Below are 20,688 nucleotides of genomic sequence, written 5' to 3'. Positions count from 1 at the left end.
TTTCATTATTGCTTTTCATAATCCTTAACTAACAATTCTCTTCATAATTTTCTCTGCAATATTTTGCACAGTCCTCCTTACAAAACTTCTTGCAGTCCTACTAGCGTGATCTGTTTATTACAATTGCTTTTCAAATAATTCAGATATTTACTCCAGTCCTCTGAGAATCTCTGGTCCCACGGGTTTCGAATCCTTCCTGTCATCTTATCCAATTCTGCATAGTCCATTAATTTCGTCTGCCATTCTCCTTTCGTCGGTAGCTCTTCTTGTGTTCACAAACTTTCTAACTGCGGAGGGAGACAGCCAATCGTTCCGTTTTGACTGCCACTGCTGTGAAAATAGGCAGAAAGTTGCTTTGGCTGAGAATATCTTTCGGTGCAGAGGCTGGGAGCAGAAAGGGATGCAAGTAGTGGGATGAAAGAAAATGTGTGGAAATCAAATAGATTGGAGCCCTTGTGGTAGGGGAGCCCCGTAAGCGGATGGCTAAAAGGGTGTTGCCTTTGTGGTAGGGAGCCCCATAAGAATAGTCAGTGGGGGAGGACAGTGGGCCCAGTTGTAATAAAATCTGAGTTTACCTTGTCATGCTGTAGTCAGTCTGTGCTTGACCTACTTTCCCCTTACTTATTCCAAGTCTCTCCTCATTGCTGCATTACGGAACAGGGCAAAGAGAAAGGACAGATCAGTTGGAAGATGTGAACGACTGTAATTCTGACGTTGTTTTCGGGATGATAGTCAGATGGGGCCACTTTTCAGGATGCACCAGAGAATTGGGGTGTTTCGTTTTTTCTGCTTTTATTATAGGTGCTGGAAACAGTGCAAAGAAGAAGGAAAAACCCCCTGTAAACCTGTAGTTTGCAAAGCCTCCCAGGATAATTGCACTCACTCGTTCATTCTGGCCATTTCCTCATCCCCCTTTTTCTTCATGGCCGCAGTCTCCCCCTCTTCTCAAACGGGGAATTTGCACCAATGCACCTGTGTGTTCCTTCTGCTTCCGCAGGACTTGGTTCCTTCAGTTAATTTGTTCTCTTTCTCAGAACCTTGACGCAACTACTTCATTATGATCTTTAGCACACGAGGTACTAGGCTGAATTCATTAGATGACAGCGAGGGCATGTGGGTGCGATACTAGGCATTCAGGGTTACCTTTGGGTGGACTGCGGTGGTGGAATAAAAAGTCTTGTGCCCATTTGAGAGGAAGAAATGCAAATGAATGGGGGAACACACAAAAATTATGAAAGAGAACTGGCGTGAAAATACCCTCATTTCCTACAAAGCCCCATAATTCTTCTCAGTGATACTGAGCATTTCCCCCCATGTTTGAGTATACATAATTAATTTATGCAAATTATGCAAATCGCACTGCCCTTACATCATTCCACTTTTAACACTTGATTGGGAGCCGCCCAGAGTGGCTGGGGAAACTCAGCCAGATGGGCGGGGTATAAAAAATTATTATTATTATTATTATTATTATTATTATTATTATTATTATTATTATTATTATTCCATCCCATTCATTTCAGTTCAAATGCCAATGGGGAGAATGTTTTTCCATTACATATCGGCTGTGGGCCGAAAGGAACAGCAACAGTGAATTCCAATTGTATTTGCCGGATTGATTTCCATTCCAGACATGGGAGGAATAAGGGGACACCGGTAGTTGCAATTCCCGTTTCCAATTTTGATTAGCCACATTGGATATGTTCTTCCTTTGCAGTTGGAGGCAGCAATGGTGCTGAAAGCCAATTGCTTGGAACCACAGGAGAGGAGAAGACTTTTGTGTAGGTTTCCCATTGAGGTATCTAGTTGGCCACTTGGGAAGATGATATTGGACGAGATGGGCCACTGGCTCTTCTTATGTCCTTATGGGATGGGCAGCATCCCATGTTGTTGTTTAGTCGTTTAGTCGTGTCCGACTCTTTGTGACCCCATGGACCAGAGCACGCCAGGCACTTCTGTCTTCCACTGCCTCCCGCAGTTTGGTCAAACTCATGCTGGTGGCTTCGAGAACACTGTCCCACCATCTCGTCCTCTGTCGTCCCCTTCTCCTTGTGCCCTCCATCTTTCCCAACATCAGGGTCTTTTCCAGGGAGTCTTCTCTTCTCATGAGGTGGCCAAAGTATGGGAGCCTCAGCTTCAGGATCTGTCCTTCCAGTGAGCACTCAGGGCTGATTTCCTTAAGAATGGAGAGGTTTGATCTTCTTGCAGTCCATGGGACTCTCAAGAGTCTCCTCCAGCACCATAATTCCAAAGCATCAATTCTTCGGCGAACAGCCTTCTTTATGGTCCAGCTCTCACTTCCATACATCACTACTGGGAAAACCATAGCTTTAACTATACAGACCTTTGTTGGCAATGTGATGTCTCTGCTTTTTAAGATGCTCTCTAGGTTTGTCATCGCTTTTCTCCCAAGAAGCAGGCGTCTTTTAATTTCCTGGCTGCTGTCGCCATCTGCAGTGATCATGGAGCCCAAGAAAGTAAAATCTCTCACTGCCTCCATTTCTTCCCCTTCTATTAGCCAGGAGGTGATGGGACCAGTGGCCATGATCTTCATTTTTTTGATGTTGAGATTCAGACCATATTTTGCGGTCTCCTCTTTCACCCTCAATAAAAGGTTCTATATCCCCTTTTAAATGTGTTTGTGGGAGGCAGGCTACTGGTTTTTGCTTTTATTATATATGTTTTGGTTTTTATCTTGCATTTTGATGTTGTGAACCACCCTGTAATCCATGCATGAAGGGTGGTATACAGATTTAATAAATAAATACATCTGCAGACCTCAGTCATTTCCCCTCCCCTTTCCATTTTCATCCTGCTTAGTGCTGTGTACATAGCACTTTGTCCACAGTGAGCAGAAACAGGACAAATTGTGTTATAAAGCACATATTTGTATTCTGTATTAAGGTTATCGGTAAATTCTCAGTGTAGAATTTAGGTTACCTTGGTAGGTAATTTTGGAATAATAATAATAAATACAGCCCAGAGTCCTTTTTATTTACATTAGGTTTGTTCCACATTGTGCTGAACACAAGTAGAGGCCATCTCTCTCTCTCTATACGCGTGTGTGTGTGTGTGTACTAATTTGCCAATTAGTACAGCTCAGCTATTTGTGCACACAGATTGCACACTCGTCGAGCCTAATATATGAACACCCCGATTCTGTCTGGGCAACCAATGTTTTCAATCTTAAAGGTAAAGGGACCCCTGACCATTAGGTCCAGTTGTGCCAGAGCGGTACCTATTTATCCACTTGCACTTTGATGTGCTTTCGAACTGCTAGGTTGGCAGGAGCTGGGACCGAGCAACGGGAGCTCACCCCGTCGTGGGGATTTGAACCGCTGACCTTCTGATCGGCAAGTCCTAGGCTCTGTGGTTTAACCCACAGCACCACCCGCGTCCCTTTTCAATCTTAGGACACTTTTAAACCAGAATAAATCCCATCTGTACCATGCAGTGGTGTAATCTGCAATGCATGCTTTGGTGGCAGTGATGAAGTCTCTGGGTAGTGATGGGTTGATGCACCCTGGTGTCCCAGAAGGGCAAGACGAAGGGCAACAGCAGAAGTTCATGGGAGGGGTTCACTGGCTAAATATCAGCTCCCACCATTGAGCAGCACTGAACAAGGGAGAGAGTGCCAGCAGCCTTTCTGGAGCGGAATCGGGAGGAAGTAGCCGTCAGCAACAGGCAAGGATGCAGCTGCAGAGTGGATAGCAGTGCCTGGAACAGGTGCAGATTATGACACTACTGGTCCCTTCCAGACTCTGCTGCCCATCCAATAGGCACCCGCATTCAGAGGCGTAGCAAGGTCAGGTGGTACCCGGTGTGGATTTTTTTTGTCACCCCCCCTCATCAAATTGAAATTATTAAAGAAGGAAAAATAAGATACCTACAGTTGCAAGTGTTATTTTCTGGTTTATTTGCTTAACATTGTGAGCATAAGCACTTAAAACTCCCCCTACCTTTGTTCTCACCCACCACCTCTCCTCCTGTGTGTTCCAGGGTTTGAGTCCTGAGTTGAGGGAGTTTTTGCTTGTCTCCTTCTCTCTCTTTTCTGCTTGTTTGCTCGCCTGCCTCCTTCCCGTCCTGTCTGCCTGCCTCCTCCAGCAAGTAACCAAACAATTTAACCCCTGTGTTGCAAACAATAGTCAGTAATATCCAAGGCAACACGATGACCAAATACAATGATATGATATCAATATACACTCTTTATATAATATGAAATATATGAAATCACATAAACAGAAAACTTATGAATCTCTGAAAGTCACAAAATATGCACTCTTAATGATTATATAAAGGTAAAGGTAAATGGACCCCTGACCATTAGGTCCAGTCGTGACTGACTCTGGGGTTGTGGCACTCATCTCGCTTTATTGGCCGAGGGAGCCGGCGTACAGCTTCTGGGTCATGTGGCCAGCATGACTAAGCTGCTTCTGGTGAACCAGAGCAACGCATGGAAACACCGTTTACCTTCACGCCAGAGCGGTACCTATTTATCTACTTGCACTTTGACGTGCTTTCGAACTGCTAGGTTGGCAGGAGCTGGGACCGAGCAACGGGAGCTCACCCCGTCCTGGGGATTCGAACCGCTGACCTTCTGATCAGCAAGTCCTAGGCTCTGTGGTTTAACCCACAGCACCACCCGCGTCCCTATAATGATTATATAAAGAGTGTATATTGATATCGTATCATTGTATTTGGTCACCGTGTTGCCTTGGATATTACTGCTTCCTTCAGCAGCCCAGGAGTGTGGGGCAATGGCGGGCCACCTGCCCCCGACTCCCAAGCCTCCCCAGAGCTGTCAAAACAAAGGGGGAAGGGGGGAAGGCCACCAGCAAAAGTGGCACAGCTCCCTCCCTTCTCCCAATGGCTCGGGGTAGGCTTGGGAGTTGCGGGGCAGGAAGTGCCCCGAATGTCACCCCCTCAGCGATGACATCTGGGGCGGTCCACCTCACTGCACCCCCTTCCTACACCTCTGACCACATTTCACTGAACCAGAAGCCCTGGTGATACTATCACCTTGCCTGACAAATGATACGAGCACTGCATCCCTGGTTCTTGGGCAGCAGAAGCTGGTAGCTCACCAACCACTGGCCAGGAGAATGGTCTCTTCCAAGGCTGCAATCCTCACCTTGCTTGCCTGAGAGTATGCCCTGTTGAATTCAACAGGACTTACTTCTGAGTAGATGTAGGCTCTCACTGTAAGATGCCATTGGCTGAGGTCCTCTGAGCATTTTGAAGGTGTCACGGACTGAGCTCTCAGGGTCTCTAAACTTGGTTGGCTGAGCTTCACTGGAAGTCTAGCTGCCATTGGCTGAGCTTCTCTCAGGGTCTTTAGCTGCCATTGGCTGACTCCCCAAGCATCACCCTCTGGAAACAGCCATCTAAGTAGGGCTGGAACCACCGCAAAGCGGTACCACCCATCCCTAACTCCAGAAGGATATCATGGTTGATGGTATCGAAAGCCACAGAGAGGTCAAGGTGAATTAACAGGGACACATTTCTCTCTCCCGACAGAGGTCACCATACAGGGTGACCAAAGCCATTTCTGTGCCAAAACCAAGTCTAAACTCCAATTGAAATGGATCTAGAAAATCAGTTTCCTCCAAGACTGCCCTGATCTTGGGCTCAGGATATCAGCCTTAATTTCTACGATACTCTACAACTCACTCTTTTAAAATCTTTCTGGGCCTTTTATCTAGTCCTCTTTCATGATCATGATCCTCTTTTGTGTTTTGGATCTCACATCGTATCTTGACCACTATTTACAACTGCAAATTTTATTCAGTTCAGAGATGATTGTTTCGATCATAACAATGCAAAGAATTACAAATACCAGGTAGACAAAGCAAGAAGATAAATGAGAAAGAAGTTTCAAAACATGTATACAGTAAGACAGACGAATGAATAATTATGCAATTAAACAGCCTTAAGACAATTTGCAGCATGACTAGGCATGGAACGCTGTTATGATTCCTCCGCTGCCTTTGCAAGTGAAACAACTTTTTGGATTATGTACCTGTCTTCATTTGCCATCAAAACTCTCTCTCTTTTTTGCCGATTAGACCAAAAAATTAAAGCAAAGGGGGAGCTGAAGGGGAACCCCACTAATATCTAGCTTCCTTATAAATGGGGCAACCCTATTGGTAATACAGTGGTACCTCGGGTTAAGAACTTAATTCATTCTGGAGGCCCATTCTTAACCTGAAACTGTTCTTAACCTGAAGCACCACTTTAGCTAATGGGGCCTCCTGCTGCCGCTGTGCCGCCAGAGCACGATTTCTGTTCTCTTCCTGAAGCAAAGTTCTTAACCCAAGGTACTATTTCTGGGTTAGTGGAGTCTGTAACCTGAAGCAGCTGTAACATGAAGTGTCTGTAACCCGAGGTACCACTGTAGAAACAATTCCCTCCAACCCTGCTTTTTTTAGTTCCTCAGATCAGTAATGACCATCCAGAACAACAGATGACATTTGTTGGAGCCTGAGATAAGCAGGCACTCTCTTCCCAGAAAGAACAGACCTGGAGCTAGCACACAGCACCCTTGGACAGTTGCCAGCACCCAGACACCCTAGATGGGCCCACAACTAATGCTTGCCTGAAACCCCTCTTTGAAAAAATAGCTGAGGCTAGGACCTTCGTGTGAGCTTCCCGTAGGTGCTTGGTTGGCCACTGTGAGAACCAGCAAGGTTCTTCTTATATTTCCCACAATGCTCTACCAGCAAGGTTCTTCTTATATTTCCCAGAATGCCACTGACCTACATGCCTAAGGTCCAAGCTACCTGAAAGACCCTTTACCCTCATACAAACTTGCCTGGGTTCTCAGATTTTCAGGGGAGGCCCTTCTCTTGGTCCTGCCACAGGCTCGGTGGGGACGCGGAAGAGGACCTTGTCGGTGGCTGTTCCCAGACTTTGGAACTCCCTCCCTGGAGAAGCTGGACTGACTCGCTCCTTTCTGTCTTTCTGCCAGTACTTTTGGGAACTGACTGCTTTTAATGAAAGGGATGGTGCCATGCTGTTCTTACGACGATTACCTGTATACTTCAAATGGATTTTCTGTAGAGCAGGGACACCCAACTCCCAATAGACTGGGATCTACAAACAGTATAAAAAAACTGGCAGTGATCTACCCATTGTCAGTGGATGGACCAAACTTGTTGAGCTTATTTTAGGAAGCCAAAGTTGTTCAGATTTTTTTAGGAAGGCAAAGTTGTAGAGTTTTATTTTTAGGAAGCCAAGCCGAAGTTGTTGAGCTGAAGTTTTTTTTTTTTGGGGGGGGGGGAGGAGATCACTGAGACACCAGAGATCTACCAGGATCTACCAGGAGCACCCAGCGATCTACCAGTAGATCACGATCTATGTGTTGGACATGCCTGCTATAGAGTTTTTAATCCTGTTATTGTTTTCTTTGGCTTTTTTTTAATGATTCCCCCCTTTTGCATTTAGCTATTCTTATTTATATCTGTAAGGCACCTCGAGGCACTGCCAGGAGGAAAAATGGGGTGTAAATAGCAACAGTAACCACACTTTGGGGCAATGGGAACTTAAATTCCATGTCCCAGAAGGCTCATTATCACTACCTGGTAAGCCGGGGGGGGCACTGAACCCAATGCCCCCCCTCCTACCAAACTTGGAAGTAACCTCAAAGTCAGTCCCTCAGATTTCATCACACTCAAGTATGACCAGGATGGGACTATGCAAATGAAGAGGCGGAGATATGCAGATAGGGGCAGGCTTGACTTTATATGGCCAGGTCTCTGGTGTCAGTGAGCAGATGCAGCTCTTGCCCTACTCATCTCCTTGCCTTCATTTGGGTGAGTAGGTGCTGTTCATTCTTAGGAAGAAAAGTATAGGCATCACCCCACTTCCTACGTAAAGGTAAAGGGGACCCCTGACCATTAGGTCCAGTCACGGACGACTTTGGGGTTGCGGCGCTCATCTTGCTTTACTGGCCAAGGGAGCTTCTGGGTCATGTGGCCAGCATGACTAAGCCGCCTCTGGCAAACCAGAGCAGTGCACAGAAACACCGTTTACCTTCCCGCTGGAGCGGTACCTATTTATCTACTTGCACTTATGTTATGTACTGAGTTGAGTCTGAATGGTCCTAGAACTTGGACGTGCTTTCGACCTGCTAGGTTGGCAGGAGCTGGGACCGAGCAACGGGAGCTCATCCCATCTCGGGGATTCGAACCGCTGACCTTCTGATCGGCAAGTCCTAGGCTCTGTGGTTTAGACCACAGCGCCACCCGCATACACAGGGGTTAAATCGCCTAAAGTGTGGAGCACCCTCTAAACACCCTTTAAGTGCCCTCTCTGCCACTCTCTCTGCAATCCATACTTGCAGGCTTGCAGATCCACCCGACCCACTTAGAATCGTGTTTTGCAATTGTAAAAACAGGCTGCCTCCTGAGTCCAGGGATGTCGTGACAAAATTCCTGCTTACGAAACGATAGCCTGCAACGCCAGTGCCAGGCACCAGGGGTCATCCTGTCTGACATTGCCTCCAGCGGCCAGCAGGATTTAGAAAACACTTGTGAAGTAGAATCACTGGGCAATATTGCCAGTGAATCGTAGAGTGGAGGCAATTGTATACTTGAAGAACAACTCATTGGCCTTCTCTTTACTTCATGGCTAGCCTGAGTTCAGTGTTGGGCATGTGGTTCTTCCATAAAACACACTGAAACCACCCCCCCCCCAAAAAAAGCAGTGTTTCCACTTGAACGGGCAGATTTAATAGATGGCACAGATGTGCTGTTTCTGTTTTATTTTCAAACTGAGAGCTTCCAAGAGGATCTCAGGAAAAGCTATTTTGACAGGCAGGAATTTCAGCCCGTTTCCAGTTCTCAGTTGCTGGCAGTGAACGGCTGACAATATTTTGACAGCCTGGAGGCTGCACAGAAGAAGCAGGCCTCGATTTCTTCTCTGGAGGGTGTGTGGGGAAGGAACTGCGTCGGAGCCAAAGTCCACAATCTGGAGCCAGCTAAGCACTACTTCTCTGCACATGGTTGAGGCAGATAGAGGTTCCTGAATGTACAAGAGACTTTCGCAAGCTAGCAAAGAAAAGTTTTCCTTGCTATCTGAACTGTTTTTAGTATTGCCTTTCAATGTTATGGGAACTTAGGGTGGGTGATACTTTTAATCCTCATCATCACCGTCATAGTAATACTTGTCTGCTCACAATAGAGATTGACTTGACTACGGCTTTCCGCTTAGTCACTGATGAAAGACATGTGAGGAAATCGAGAGAGCCTTAGTCATGTTCAAAAGGAAGAAGGAGCTGTAAACCTGACCTTTCATTCCGTTGTTCCCTCTGATTTTCTCTCTTGTGGCTGTACATAGAAAACTAGCTGTCAAAGGAGATGTGCTCTGGTCTGGCTTTCCCCCTGGTGAACTACTTTTCTCTGTGCAGGATATATACATTCAGTCTGAAGCAATATAGCCCAGAAAAAGGATGACAACACCTGCCATTTGGGAGAAGCAGGATGAAGTTTCTCTTTAAAGAGGAGCTTAACTTTTTTGGAAAGTATCTGAGCTTATAGTGTGTGGCAGGTGAAATCTGCTGGCTGTGTGGCCTCTTCTGCCCTCCAGCCCCAAATGGAGCTGCTATCAAAATGGACAGATGTGCCATGGGGAGCTGCCATGCTTTGCTGGCAAAGCAGATTCAATGCCAGGCATCTCCAGGCAGGGGCGTACGAAGTGGGGGGCAGAGGGGGCAGTCCGCTCCAGGTGCCACTCTGGTGTGTGTGTGACAAGATGGGCCCTGCCTCCCCCCAGCTGTAGAGTGGCTGAGGGTGTGCGCAGTCCATATGGGCACTGCCTGCACATATAGGCTGCCGCTCTCATGCGCCATCCATACGGGCGACTGTACAGGCTGCTGTGCGTGCGCACTCCATACGGGCTGCCTCTCACACGGTGACTGTACGGGCTGTCACGCATGCGCACTCCATACGGGATGCGGCACATGCGCAGTCCGTATGGAGTGTGCATATGCAGCATCCCGTACGGAGTGCGCATGTGCAGCTTCCTGTATGGACTGCGCATGTGCGGCATCCCTTATGGACTGTGCATGTACGGTATCCCTTATGGACTGCACATGTGCGGCATCCCGTATGGTCACTGCACATGCGTACTCCGTACAGGCTGCCGTTTGCGATCGGCACCCTGTACGGGGTGCGCATGTACAGCATTCCATACAGAGTGCGCATGCGCAGGAAGCCACACATGCGCACTCCGTAGGGGCTGCCCCGTCCCGGGTACCGGAGAGGGTTTCTCCCCCACTGTCTCCAGGTATGGCTGGGAAAGACTCCTGTGCTTTGGGCTACAACTCCCATCAGTGTCAGGCAGCATAACCAATGAAGAGGGATGATGGGAGTTGTAGTCCTAAACACCTGGCAGGTGTGAAGCCTTGTGAAGCTGCCTCAGAACAAGTCTGTGTGGTGCCTCAATGAAAGGAGGGACTCCCCCTCCCCCAAATCGTCAAGTTGTTCCAGCGTCTAGGGAGAATCCATGGATGGTTGTGTTGGAGCCAAAATATGCACACCTGGGGGAAACCGCCATGGCACTAGAGGGAAGACGGATTACTTATGGAATATAAAAGCAGTGTGCCTAGAGAAGCTCACTGCCTAATTTTGCATGGACTCATTTTTCATCCTGATGTATCTTTCGAAAAGCTAAAGCAGGCCCCATGAATGAGCCAAAACAACTGCTATTTTTCAGCCACAGGACCCCCCCCCCTTAATCTGGATTTCCTCTTCCTCCTGATCGTACACCGTTATCTTAATTTTGTTTTGTTTTATTCATCCCTTCCACTTTCAAGCTGCTCCCCTAGGTGTGTATGTCCTGAGGCAGCTTACAAAACAATCAAACGAGCGTTCAAAATAATTCTAGTTAAAACAGAGCGTTGGGGGAGCATGGGCTTGTTGGATCTCCCTGGCTTTTGAGACCATTGGCCACGACGTTCTTCTGGAGCAACTTGAGGAGAAATATAAAAATATTCCTCCTTTTCCAGCTGTATAATAATAATAATAATAATAATTTATTATTTATACCCCACCCACCTGGTTGGGCTTCCCCAGCCACTCTGGGCAGCTTCCAAAAAAATATATATTAAAATACAGTAATGCATCAAACATTAAAAGCTTCCTTAAACAGGGCTGCCTTCAGATGTCTTCCAAAAGTCTGGTAGTTGTTGTTCTCTTTGACATCTGGTGGGAGGGCATTCCACAGGGTGGGCGCCACTACCGAGAAGGCCCTCTGCCTGGTTCCCTGTAACTTGGCTTCTCGCAGTGAGGGAACCGCCAGAAGGCCCTCAGCGCTGGCAGTGTCCGGGCAGAATGATGGGGGTGGAGACGCTCCTTCAGATATACTGGACCGAGGCCGTTTAGGGCTTTAAAGGGCAGCACCAACACTTTGAATTGTGCTCGGAAACGTACTGGGAGCCAATGTAGGTCTTTCAAGACCGGTGTTATATGGTCTCGGTGCCTGAAAGACCCTGGAAACCCTGAGATCACTGTTTCTAGAATGCTTTAATTTTTTAAATAAATGTTTTCTTATTGATGAGCCTGCCCTGGGCTCCTTCAGGAGGAAGGGCGAGATGTAAATTGAATTGAATTGATTGATCAATTGTCCTTACCTTGCTATGTTTTGACGATCCTACATGTTGAGTACTAACAACAGTAGCTTGGACGGTTTGGGGGATTACAGTACTTATTCCTCTCCCCCCCCCTCTTTCTTTCTTTCATTTTAGAATCAAGTTTCTTACTGGGCAATGCACAAATCGTGGACTGGCCTGTAGTTTATAGTAATGACGGATTTTGTAAACTCTCTGGTTACCACCGAGCCGACGTCATGCAGAAAAGTAGTACCTGCAGGTAAGTCGCCTTGGATTGATTTTCTTGGGTCGGGGGCGTTGGGGGGCTGAATCCTGCTGTGCTTTTGAGTTTCCTGTTTGTTGTGTCATAAAAGGCCGATGCCCGAAAGCTGCCACCTCCGCCTCTTCGCCACCCCATTAGGTGTGCATTCATTTTGCAACAAATGGAAAAGGAACCCCTGTGAGCCTCATTCAATTTCCATTCATTCTGAAACAAATTCGCCAAGGGGGAAAATGGGTGGCGATGGCTAGGCTGTTTTTCAGTAAAAATGGAGGAAAAGGCTGTTCAGACCACATTTTTTTTAACCACACCAGCCTAATTCATATCTCCCAGCACATAACAGAGAGAGGAATATAATTACTCTTCAGATTATTATTTTTTCCACTTCTCTGAATTTTGCAATTCAGAGTCATCTTTTTTTAAAAAAGTACCAAAATGAATTAAAAATACATATCTTAGGATAAAAAAGTTTAGAAATTTGTACATTAAGATAAATTATTATTATTATTATTATCATCAATTTAATTAACTATCATAATCATTACTATCTTTTCTATACCACTTCATTTCTTCTTCTTTTTTTAAAAAAATAAAAGCTTGATTGTTTACAACCTAACAGAACATTAGAAAATATGAAAAGAAAACATTAAAAATTAAAATCAAAGTCAAAAAATGCAATTGAGATCTACATTTAAATAATCAATTAACAGAAAACTACCAAAATATTATCTTGAGCATAAAAACAAATTGCAAATAGAAGTCAAGCACAGATGTAAATATATCTTTAAATTACCATATTTTTCTGTGTAGAAGACGCCCCCATGTATAAGATGCCCCCTATTTTGGGGGACTCCAAATTAAGAAAACACCCCCTCAGCACTACCCGTGTATAAGACGAGCCCCAATTTTAAACCTAATTTTTTGGTTTAAAAACCTAGTCTTAGCCACAAAATATACCGTATTTTTCCGTGTATAACTATTTAACTATTTAAATACAAATATTTATATAAAAAGCACACATATTAATGTAGAAGTGGGGTAGGATAGACTTACGAATTAAGTCACGTGAAACTGACTCTTAATGGAAATAAACTGACCCTCCCCACTTTTCAGTGTTCTCATTTGTCTCTATCAGTTCCACATTCATCCTATTTCGAGCTGGGTGGGGTTATCCTTCCCTGGTGGAGAGTCGATTTTGCCAGATGCTACTTTTTCTCCCAGGGATGCGCGTGGCGCTGTGGGTTAGACCACAGAGTCTAGGACTTGCTGACCAGAAGGTTGGCGGTTCGAATCCCCGCAACGGAGCTCCCATTGCTCGGTCCCTGCTCCTGCCAACCTAGCAGTTTGAAAGCACGTCAAAGTGCAAGTAGATAAATAGGTGGGATCTATTTAGGCGGGATGGTAAAGGACGTTTCCGTGCGCTGCTCTGGTTTGCCAGAAGCGGCTTTGTCATGCTGGCCACATGACCCGGAAGCTGTACGCCGGCTCCCTCGGCCAATAAAGCGAGATGAGCGCTGCAACCCCAGAGTTGTCTGCGACTGGACCTAATGGTCAGGGGTCCCTTTACCTTTACTTTACTTTCTCTCCCAGAATGCTCCAGATGTGATGTTCTTCCAGTGCATTCTGTTGTGTTTTTTTTACTGCTTTATTGGTTTTAAAAACAATACAATACAATACAATACAATACAATACAATACAATACAATACAATACAATACAATACAATACACAACCATCAACAAAAGGCAATCCAAGATCAACACTCATTACTACAAAAAGATTACATGTCATGAATTCCAACATGACTTCCAGTCCCCAAATTGTGACTCCTCATTTACATTACGACTGCACACTTAACTTTATCTCTTCTAGGTTATTCGGTTGTGTTAATTTTGCAAAGTTCTCTTATTTTCATGCAGAAATCAGTCCAGGCCTGCCAAAGACTTTAGATTATCACAATGTTCTTTTAAATACTCTCTGTAAATATTCCACTCTCTATTAAATATTTGATCTGTGTGGTCTCGAAATCTTGCTGTCAATCTGAGGGCGGAAAAATGTAGTTCTGCACAGTCCATCTCATCTCTCCCATCGCCCCGATCTGGAGTTGCAGGCCGGGAAAGGAGGGTCTTGTCATCTGGGCAGTCCCAGGACCACTTTAGATACTGCTCAGGGTTGTTTTATTAATGCAACAAAAGTGTCGAAGTCAGCAGTTGCGAGTTACCAGTCTCCGTAAGGTCAGGGGGAAAACAAGGCTGTCCAGGGTTGTAAAGACTGTGGAGAGAATAATTGGGTGCACTATTCCCACCTTGGATCAAATCTATGCTTCCAGGTGTCATAAGAAAGCTGCAGAGATAGTGCAGGATAGTACGGACCCTGGAAACGATCTCTTTCAGCTTCTGCCTTCTGGAAGAAGGTACAGGGTTATAAAGACCAGGACTAGCTGCCTGAGAAACAGTTTCTATCCAAATGCGATTTTGGTTTTAAACGCAGTGTAAGGTAGTCTCTGTGGGAGTATATTGTATTTAATTATGGGGTATCAGAGTTTTTAGGGGGTTAACCAGGCTGGGATAGCAGGCTTGTTGGTTTTTGAAGGTCTGATGTAGATTTTTTCAATTTTGTAGTTCTGTAAGGGACAATGAATGGGACGCAGGTGGCGCTGTGGGTAAAAGCCTCAGCGCCTAGGGCTTGCCGATCGAAAGGTCGGCGGTTCGAATCCCCGCGACGGGGTGCGCTCCCGTCGCTCGGTCCCAGCGCCTGCCAACCTAGCAGTTCGAAAGCACCCCCGGGTGCAAGTAGATAAATAGGGACCGCTTACTGGCGGGAAGGTAAACGGCGTTTCCGTGTGCTGCGCTGGCTCGCCAGATGCAGCTTTGTCACGCTGGCCACGTGACCCGGAAGTGTCTTCGGACAGCGCTGGCCCTCGGCCTCTTGAGTGAGATGGGCGCACAACCCTAGAGTCTGTCAAGACTGGCCCGTACGGGCAGGGGTACCTTTACCTTTTTTAAGGGACAGTGACAATAACGATTATCGTATCGTAGTCTCTGGAGACAGATGGAAGTCAACAACCTTGAGCCAGCTCAGAGTCCAACTGCCCCACCTTGGATCTGATTCCGAATTAGTTTGCGGGTGGGGCAAATGTTTAATTATTATTATTTTAATTTCCTAGGGTGGTGGGGGAGGGAGATGTTGTGTCTCCTTCCTCTCCACTCCTGACTGAGAGAGTGTGTGCCACTTCTGCTTTGCAAACTGCTCCCTTTGCGGAGAAGGTGTTTGCAGAGAGCACCCTGTAGGATCTGCAATCGCCGAACAGCACCCTGCAGAATTTATCCCCCCTTGCTGTCAGTCCAGTGTGTGTGTGTGTGGGTGGGGGGAAGGGGCTGATGGGAGTTGTAGTTCATCAACATCTGCAGGACCAAAGGTTCCCCAAACCTGCCCTTAAAAAAACCCATGGAAGCAGTCAAATTATCGCACGATAATGAAAGTCAAGAGCGAGTCAGAAATCATTCTTGAGCTCTTTCCCCTAAAATGTGGCATTTGGAGGAGGGTTTCAGCTTCCCTGGTGCTCAGCAAGACACTCTCCGTTTTCCCAAGTTGAAACCTGTGTGCATATTTCAGAAAATAAATCTTTTATGTATTGTCAGCTTTCTCTCTTTTTTGTGTGTGAAAGCATCACACTCTGGAAAGTGTTCCCAGAGCGTCACTTAAATTGAACGCTATAAGGCAGCAATATAAATCCTTTCCCCCCGGCAACAGACCCCGCCACAATTATTTGCTTTAGAGGGCTTCATAACAATTTTGCAGCTGTAAACGTTGAGCAAAACAAGGTGTAAATCATAGTTAAGCATACATAGGTTGCAATTACGCTGCAGTCTGGACCATAAATACGCCTGTAAGGGTGTTGTTCTGCTTGTTTGTTTGTGAAGCCCATGAAAATGTTTATATTCTCTCTCTCTCTCTCTCGCTCTCTCTCTCTCCACCTTTCCATTCTCCAGTTTTATGTATGGTGAACTCACAGACAAGAAAACCATTGACAAAGTCAGACAAACGTTTGACAACTATGAATCGAACTGCTTTGAAATCCTCTTGTACAAGAAAAACAGTACGTATAAATGTGAAATCATTTATTTGTTTTTGTTTAATGTATCCCACCTTTTTCTCAAAGGTGACATGAGTTCAAAGTGACATGAATGGTTCTCCCCCTCCTCATTTAATGCCCACAATAACCCTGTGAGGTAGGTTAGACTGAGAGGCAGCGACTGGCCCAAGATCCATGACTGGGTGGGGATTTCAACCGCAGTCTCCCAGGTCCTAGTCAAAGGATTTGTTGTTGTTGTTGTTGTTTAGTCATTTAGTCATGTCCGACTCTTCGTGACTCCATGGACCAGAGCACGCCAGGCACTCCTGTCTTCCACTGCCTCCCGCAGTTTGGAACACTCTAACTATGACACGACACTGGCACCCAATAGTTTTAAAGCCATTGACACCATTCCTGGCTGATATTAGCAGAATTAACCAATCGCAACCTTATTTGCAAATAGTCTGGATATGAACACTAAGCTTGTGCTATGAGGGCTGCCCAGATCATAAGAAGTTGCCTTACATGAGGTCAAAGGATTTCGCAGTCTGGTCCAGCCTTGCCTTCTCTGACTGGCAGATGTTTCCTCTTGCCCATCACATGACTCATTTCCAAACTGGAGATGGCAGGGATCAAATCTGAGCCTTTCTGTACACAGAGCAGAGCAGACCCTCTCAGTGTCCCTATTTTCCAGGGACGGTCCCGGATTTTCAGAAGCCATCCTGGGATAAGGGAGTTTCCTGCCAAATAAGGGACAGTTGGCAGCTATGCTCTGGCCCCTGCGATGACCTCTTCTGCTTTGCGTTTCTGCCTGCCTGCCCTTTTGTCTGTGCTGCCCACCTGAGTGCTCCTGTACATGTTCGGCCAAATCCCCCCGGGGAACAGCTTGTCCGGATCAGCTGCGCTGGTCACAGTCTCAAGCCCTGTCATTCTTTTCTTTCCAGCTGGTTGCATAGCAAGATCCTGACCTTAAAAAACAAACAGAGATGCGCCGCAGGTTCTTCCTGCAGGCTGGATTTCTCGAAAGGAACGGGGTGGCTCTGCAGTTTCTGAACATGAAAGGCCAAGATCTGATAGGAACAGGCAAATGCGGCCCTTTAACCTCTCTGTCTGGCCCTGGGGACACCCTTTCCCAAGCCACACCCCTGCATTCCAGGCCACGCCCTCACTGGCTTTGCTCCACCCCTTCCTGTCGGTGACTCATAGAAGTCAGCTGGTAGCTGACCACACCTCTGCTTGTGTGACACATCAGCAGATTATATGGAGCTCAAACAAGTCTTTTTTTGTATATAATTTGTTGTAAAATTTTCTGTTTTACAATTTAAAATACGCATTTTACATCCTTAAGATACCCTTCTTCTCTTTCCATGGTTCGTTTTACATATAATAAATCCCTGCATATTTTACAAAAACTATACCATTCAGTATTCCACTATTGCATCCATCAAAACTTATTTACACTGCTGAATTTATCTTAATGCGCCAGCGTTTTCAGCTGTATACAATTATTTCCCATATATTCCATAAACGTTTCCCAATCTTCTCTAAATGTATGTTCTTCTTGATCTCTTATTCTATATGTTAAGTCTGCAAGCTGCACATATTCCATCAGTTTAAGTTGCCATTCTTCTTTGGCTGGGACCTTGCTCGTTTTCCATTTTTGGGCTAACAAAACATGGGCCGCAGTAGTACCGTACATAAATAACATTTTTTTGGCACCTGAGAATTTCAGTCTGAATTATCCCCGACAGAAAAATCTCTGGGGTTTTGGGGGAAAGTACTTTTAACCACCCCCCCAATTCATTATAGATCATTTCCCAATACTCTGTTTACCCTTTTCCAAGTCCACCACATATGAAAGAATGTTCCCTCCATCTCTTTGCATCTCCAGCACTTACCTGATTCAGTCTTATACATTTTAGCAAGCCCAACCAAGTCTTCAGGGATTTTCTGCTCCCAGCAGAACAACTTATTTCAGAGTTTCTGATTAAGGGGGAAACTCCTCTCCCACACAGTTCAGAATAACAAAGTGATTATTGTCTTCAGACATAAGACAAAGCTAAACACTACAATGTACTATACATTGTTGTTCTGGTCTCTTAAGTCAAGATACTTAGGCACCCACTAACACTATCAACATGCTAGCTAACGCTGCTGTGTAAAACCCACAGCCTTTTCCCCTGAACCCAAATCCTAGAATTCCAGAGTTGGAAGGTACATCAAGGGTTTAGTCTAACCCCCTGCAATGCAGGAATCTCAGATATCCCTTAATAAACAAAAATAAAATTATATTGGGCCATGGACGCTCCTTGAATCCCCACACAAAATGAGTCTGTTATATGGTTAAGCAATGTTAGGTTTGCATTTCAGTGTTTAATTCTCCCACTCTGTTCAATGAGACTTTGATTACTTTAAGTGTCACCTAGGATAAGCGGTAATCATGAATGTGAGCCTGCCTCTATGTTATGATTGTGCTCCGTGCTGTGAGTGTGTTTATTTTATATCCTCTTATTTTGTGTTTTTTTTTAATTACAGGAACACCTGTTTGGTTTTACATGCAAATTGCACCGATAAGAAACGAGCATGACAAAGTGGTTTTATTCCTTTGCACTTTTAAAGATATCACTTTATTCAAGCAACCCATCGAAGATGAAACCACCAAAGGTAATTTTTGGAAGGAATATGTTTGCTAAAGGGTCAAAGAGATCGGGGTGGGTGGGGAGAGGAGAGTGCGTTGACTCTAGCCCAGTTCTTGCATTACTTGTGTGTAAGGGACTCGTGAGTTCAAGCTGGAATGGGGCTGTGCTTCTTGCCACACCCAGGAAAGCACATCAAAGCCCTAGCCCCAACCCCAATGGCCACGTGTTGGGTGGGGTTGTCTGCAAGGGAACCCCCAACTGTTTCCTTTGCAGCTCAAGGTGTGGGTGTCAGAGGGCAGTGCAAGAAGTGTGCTGTTGTTGTTTAGTTGTGTCCGACTCTTCGTGACCCCATGGACCAGAGCACGCCAGGCACTCCTGTCTTCCACTGCCTCCCGCAGTTTGGTCAAACTCATGCTGGTAGCTTCGAGAACACTGTCCCACCATCTCATCCTCTGTCATCCCCTTCTCCTTGTGCCCTCCATCTTTCCCAACATCAGGTTCTTTTCTAGGGAGTCTTCTCTTCTCATGAGGTGGCCAAAGTATTGGAGCCTCAGCTTCACAATCTGTCCTTCCAGTCAGCACTCAGGGCTGATTTCCTTCAGAATGGATCGGTTTGATCTTCTTGCAGTCCATGGGACTCTCCAGAGTCTCCTCCAGCACCATAATTCAAAAGCATCAATTCTTTGGCGATCAGCCTTTTTTATGGTCCAGCTCTCACTTCCATACATCACCACTGGGAAAACCATAGCTTTAACTATACAGACCTTTGTTGGCAAGGTGATGTCTCTGCTTTTTAAGATGCTGTCTAGGTTTGCCATTGCCTTTCTCCCAAGGAGCAGGCATCTTTTAATTTTGTGACTGCTGTCACCATCTGCAGTGATCATGGAGCCCAAGAAAGTAAAATCTCTCACTGCCTCCATTTCTTCCCCTTCTATTTGCCAGGAGGCGATGGGACCAGTGGCCATGACCTTAGTTTTTTTGATGTTGAGCTTCAGACTATATTTTGCAATCTCTTCTTTCACCCTCATTAAGAGGTTCTTTAACTCCTCCTCACTTTCTGCCATCAAAGTGTACCCTGGTCCAACTCCAAACCACAAGTGCCTTACCAGGGCTAGATATAGGTTTGATGAGGCCCTAAGCTGCTGAAGGCAATGGGGCCCTTTATAATGTAATTTTATAATGGGATCAAAATAAATGTATTATATATTACATGAAATCAATCAGTAGGCATAAGACTCACACCCTTAGTCTATGTTGCCTGATCATCAGTCCATAAGCACTCTTTAATATTAGATAACAGGTACAACAGCTTGACCTACATTCAACTGTGCTGCACTGGAGTCTGCAGCTGCATGCTACATATTGCCATGCAACCAGTCCATGCAGAATGTAAAGGTAAAGGGACCCCTGACCATTAGGTCCAGTCGTGACCGACTCTGGGGTTGTGGCGTTCATCTCGCTTTATTGGCTGAGGGAGCCGGCGTACAGCTTCCAGGTCATGTGGCCAGCATGACTAAGCCGCTTCTGGCGAACCAGAGCAGTGCACGGAAACGCCGTTTACCTTCCCGCTGGAGCGGTACCTATTTATCTACTTGCACTTTGACATGCTTTCGAACTGCTAGGTTGGCAGGAGCAGGGACTGAGCAACGGGAGCTCACCCCGTCGCAGGGATTTGAACTGCCAACCTTCTGATCGGCAAGTCCTGGGCTCTGTGGTTTAACCCACAGCGCCACCCGTGTCCCTATGCAGAATGTAGGCACCCTATATATAGAAATGAGCAAACCAGTGATATTTTAGGGAGCAGGCTAGCAGGCAGGGCCCATTACTTACATCATAGGAGCCTACGCAACACAAAACACTGTTGCTGTATGTAGGTTTTGTTTTATTTTATTTATCTTATATTTTGGAAACGTACATTCAGTTTTTTCTCGCTTTAATTTTTTTTGGGGGCCCCAGGAGAGTAGGGCCCTAAGCTATAGCTTATATGTAAATCTGGCACTGTGCCTTACACATGAGTAATGGGTAGAGAAATAGGAAAGCAGAGGTTTCTGTTCTGACTAGTATTTGTCCCATTCAGTCCTGTTTCTCTTCTGCTGCAGTTCAGTTTC

At 45.8% G+C, this 20,688-nt stretch overlaps 1 protein-coding gene across 1 annotated transcript in view; it reads left to right on the top strand.

The window, feature by feature from the left end:
• Positions 1–20,688, top strand: part of KCNH5 (potassium voltage-gated channel subfamily H member 5) — a 197,375-nt gene that overhangs the window by 6,802 nt on the left and 169,885 nt on the right. The window contains exons 2-4 of the mRNA XM_028741055.2: positions 11,744–11,867; positions 15,859–15,965; positions 18,477–18,605. Of these exons, the coding sequence (XP_028596888.2) occupies positions 11,744–11,867; positions 15,859–15,965; positions 18,477–18,605 (360 nt within the window). The remainder of the gene's footprint in view (positions 1–11,743; positions 11,868–15,858; positions 15,966–18,476; positions 18,606–20,688) is intronic.

Source organism: Podarcis muralis, chromosome 1 (genome assembly GCF_964188315.1).
Source record: "Podarcis muralis chromosome 1, rPodMur119.hap1.1, whole genome shotgun sequence".
Taxonomy (NCBI): domain Eukaryota; kingdom Metazoa; phylum Chordata; class Lepidosauria; order Squamata; family Lacertidae; genus Podarcis; species Podarcis muralis.
The sequence above is the reverse complement of the archived record's forward strand: the minus strand, read 5'-3'. Positions and strand labels throughout refer to the sequence as shown.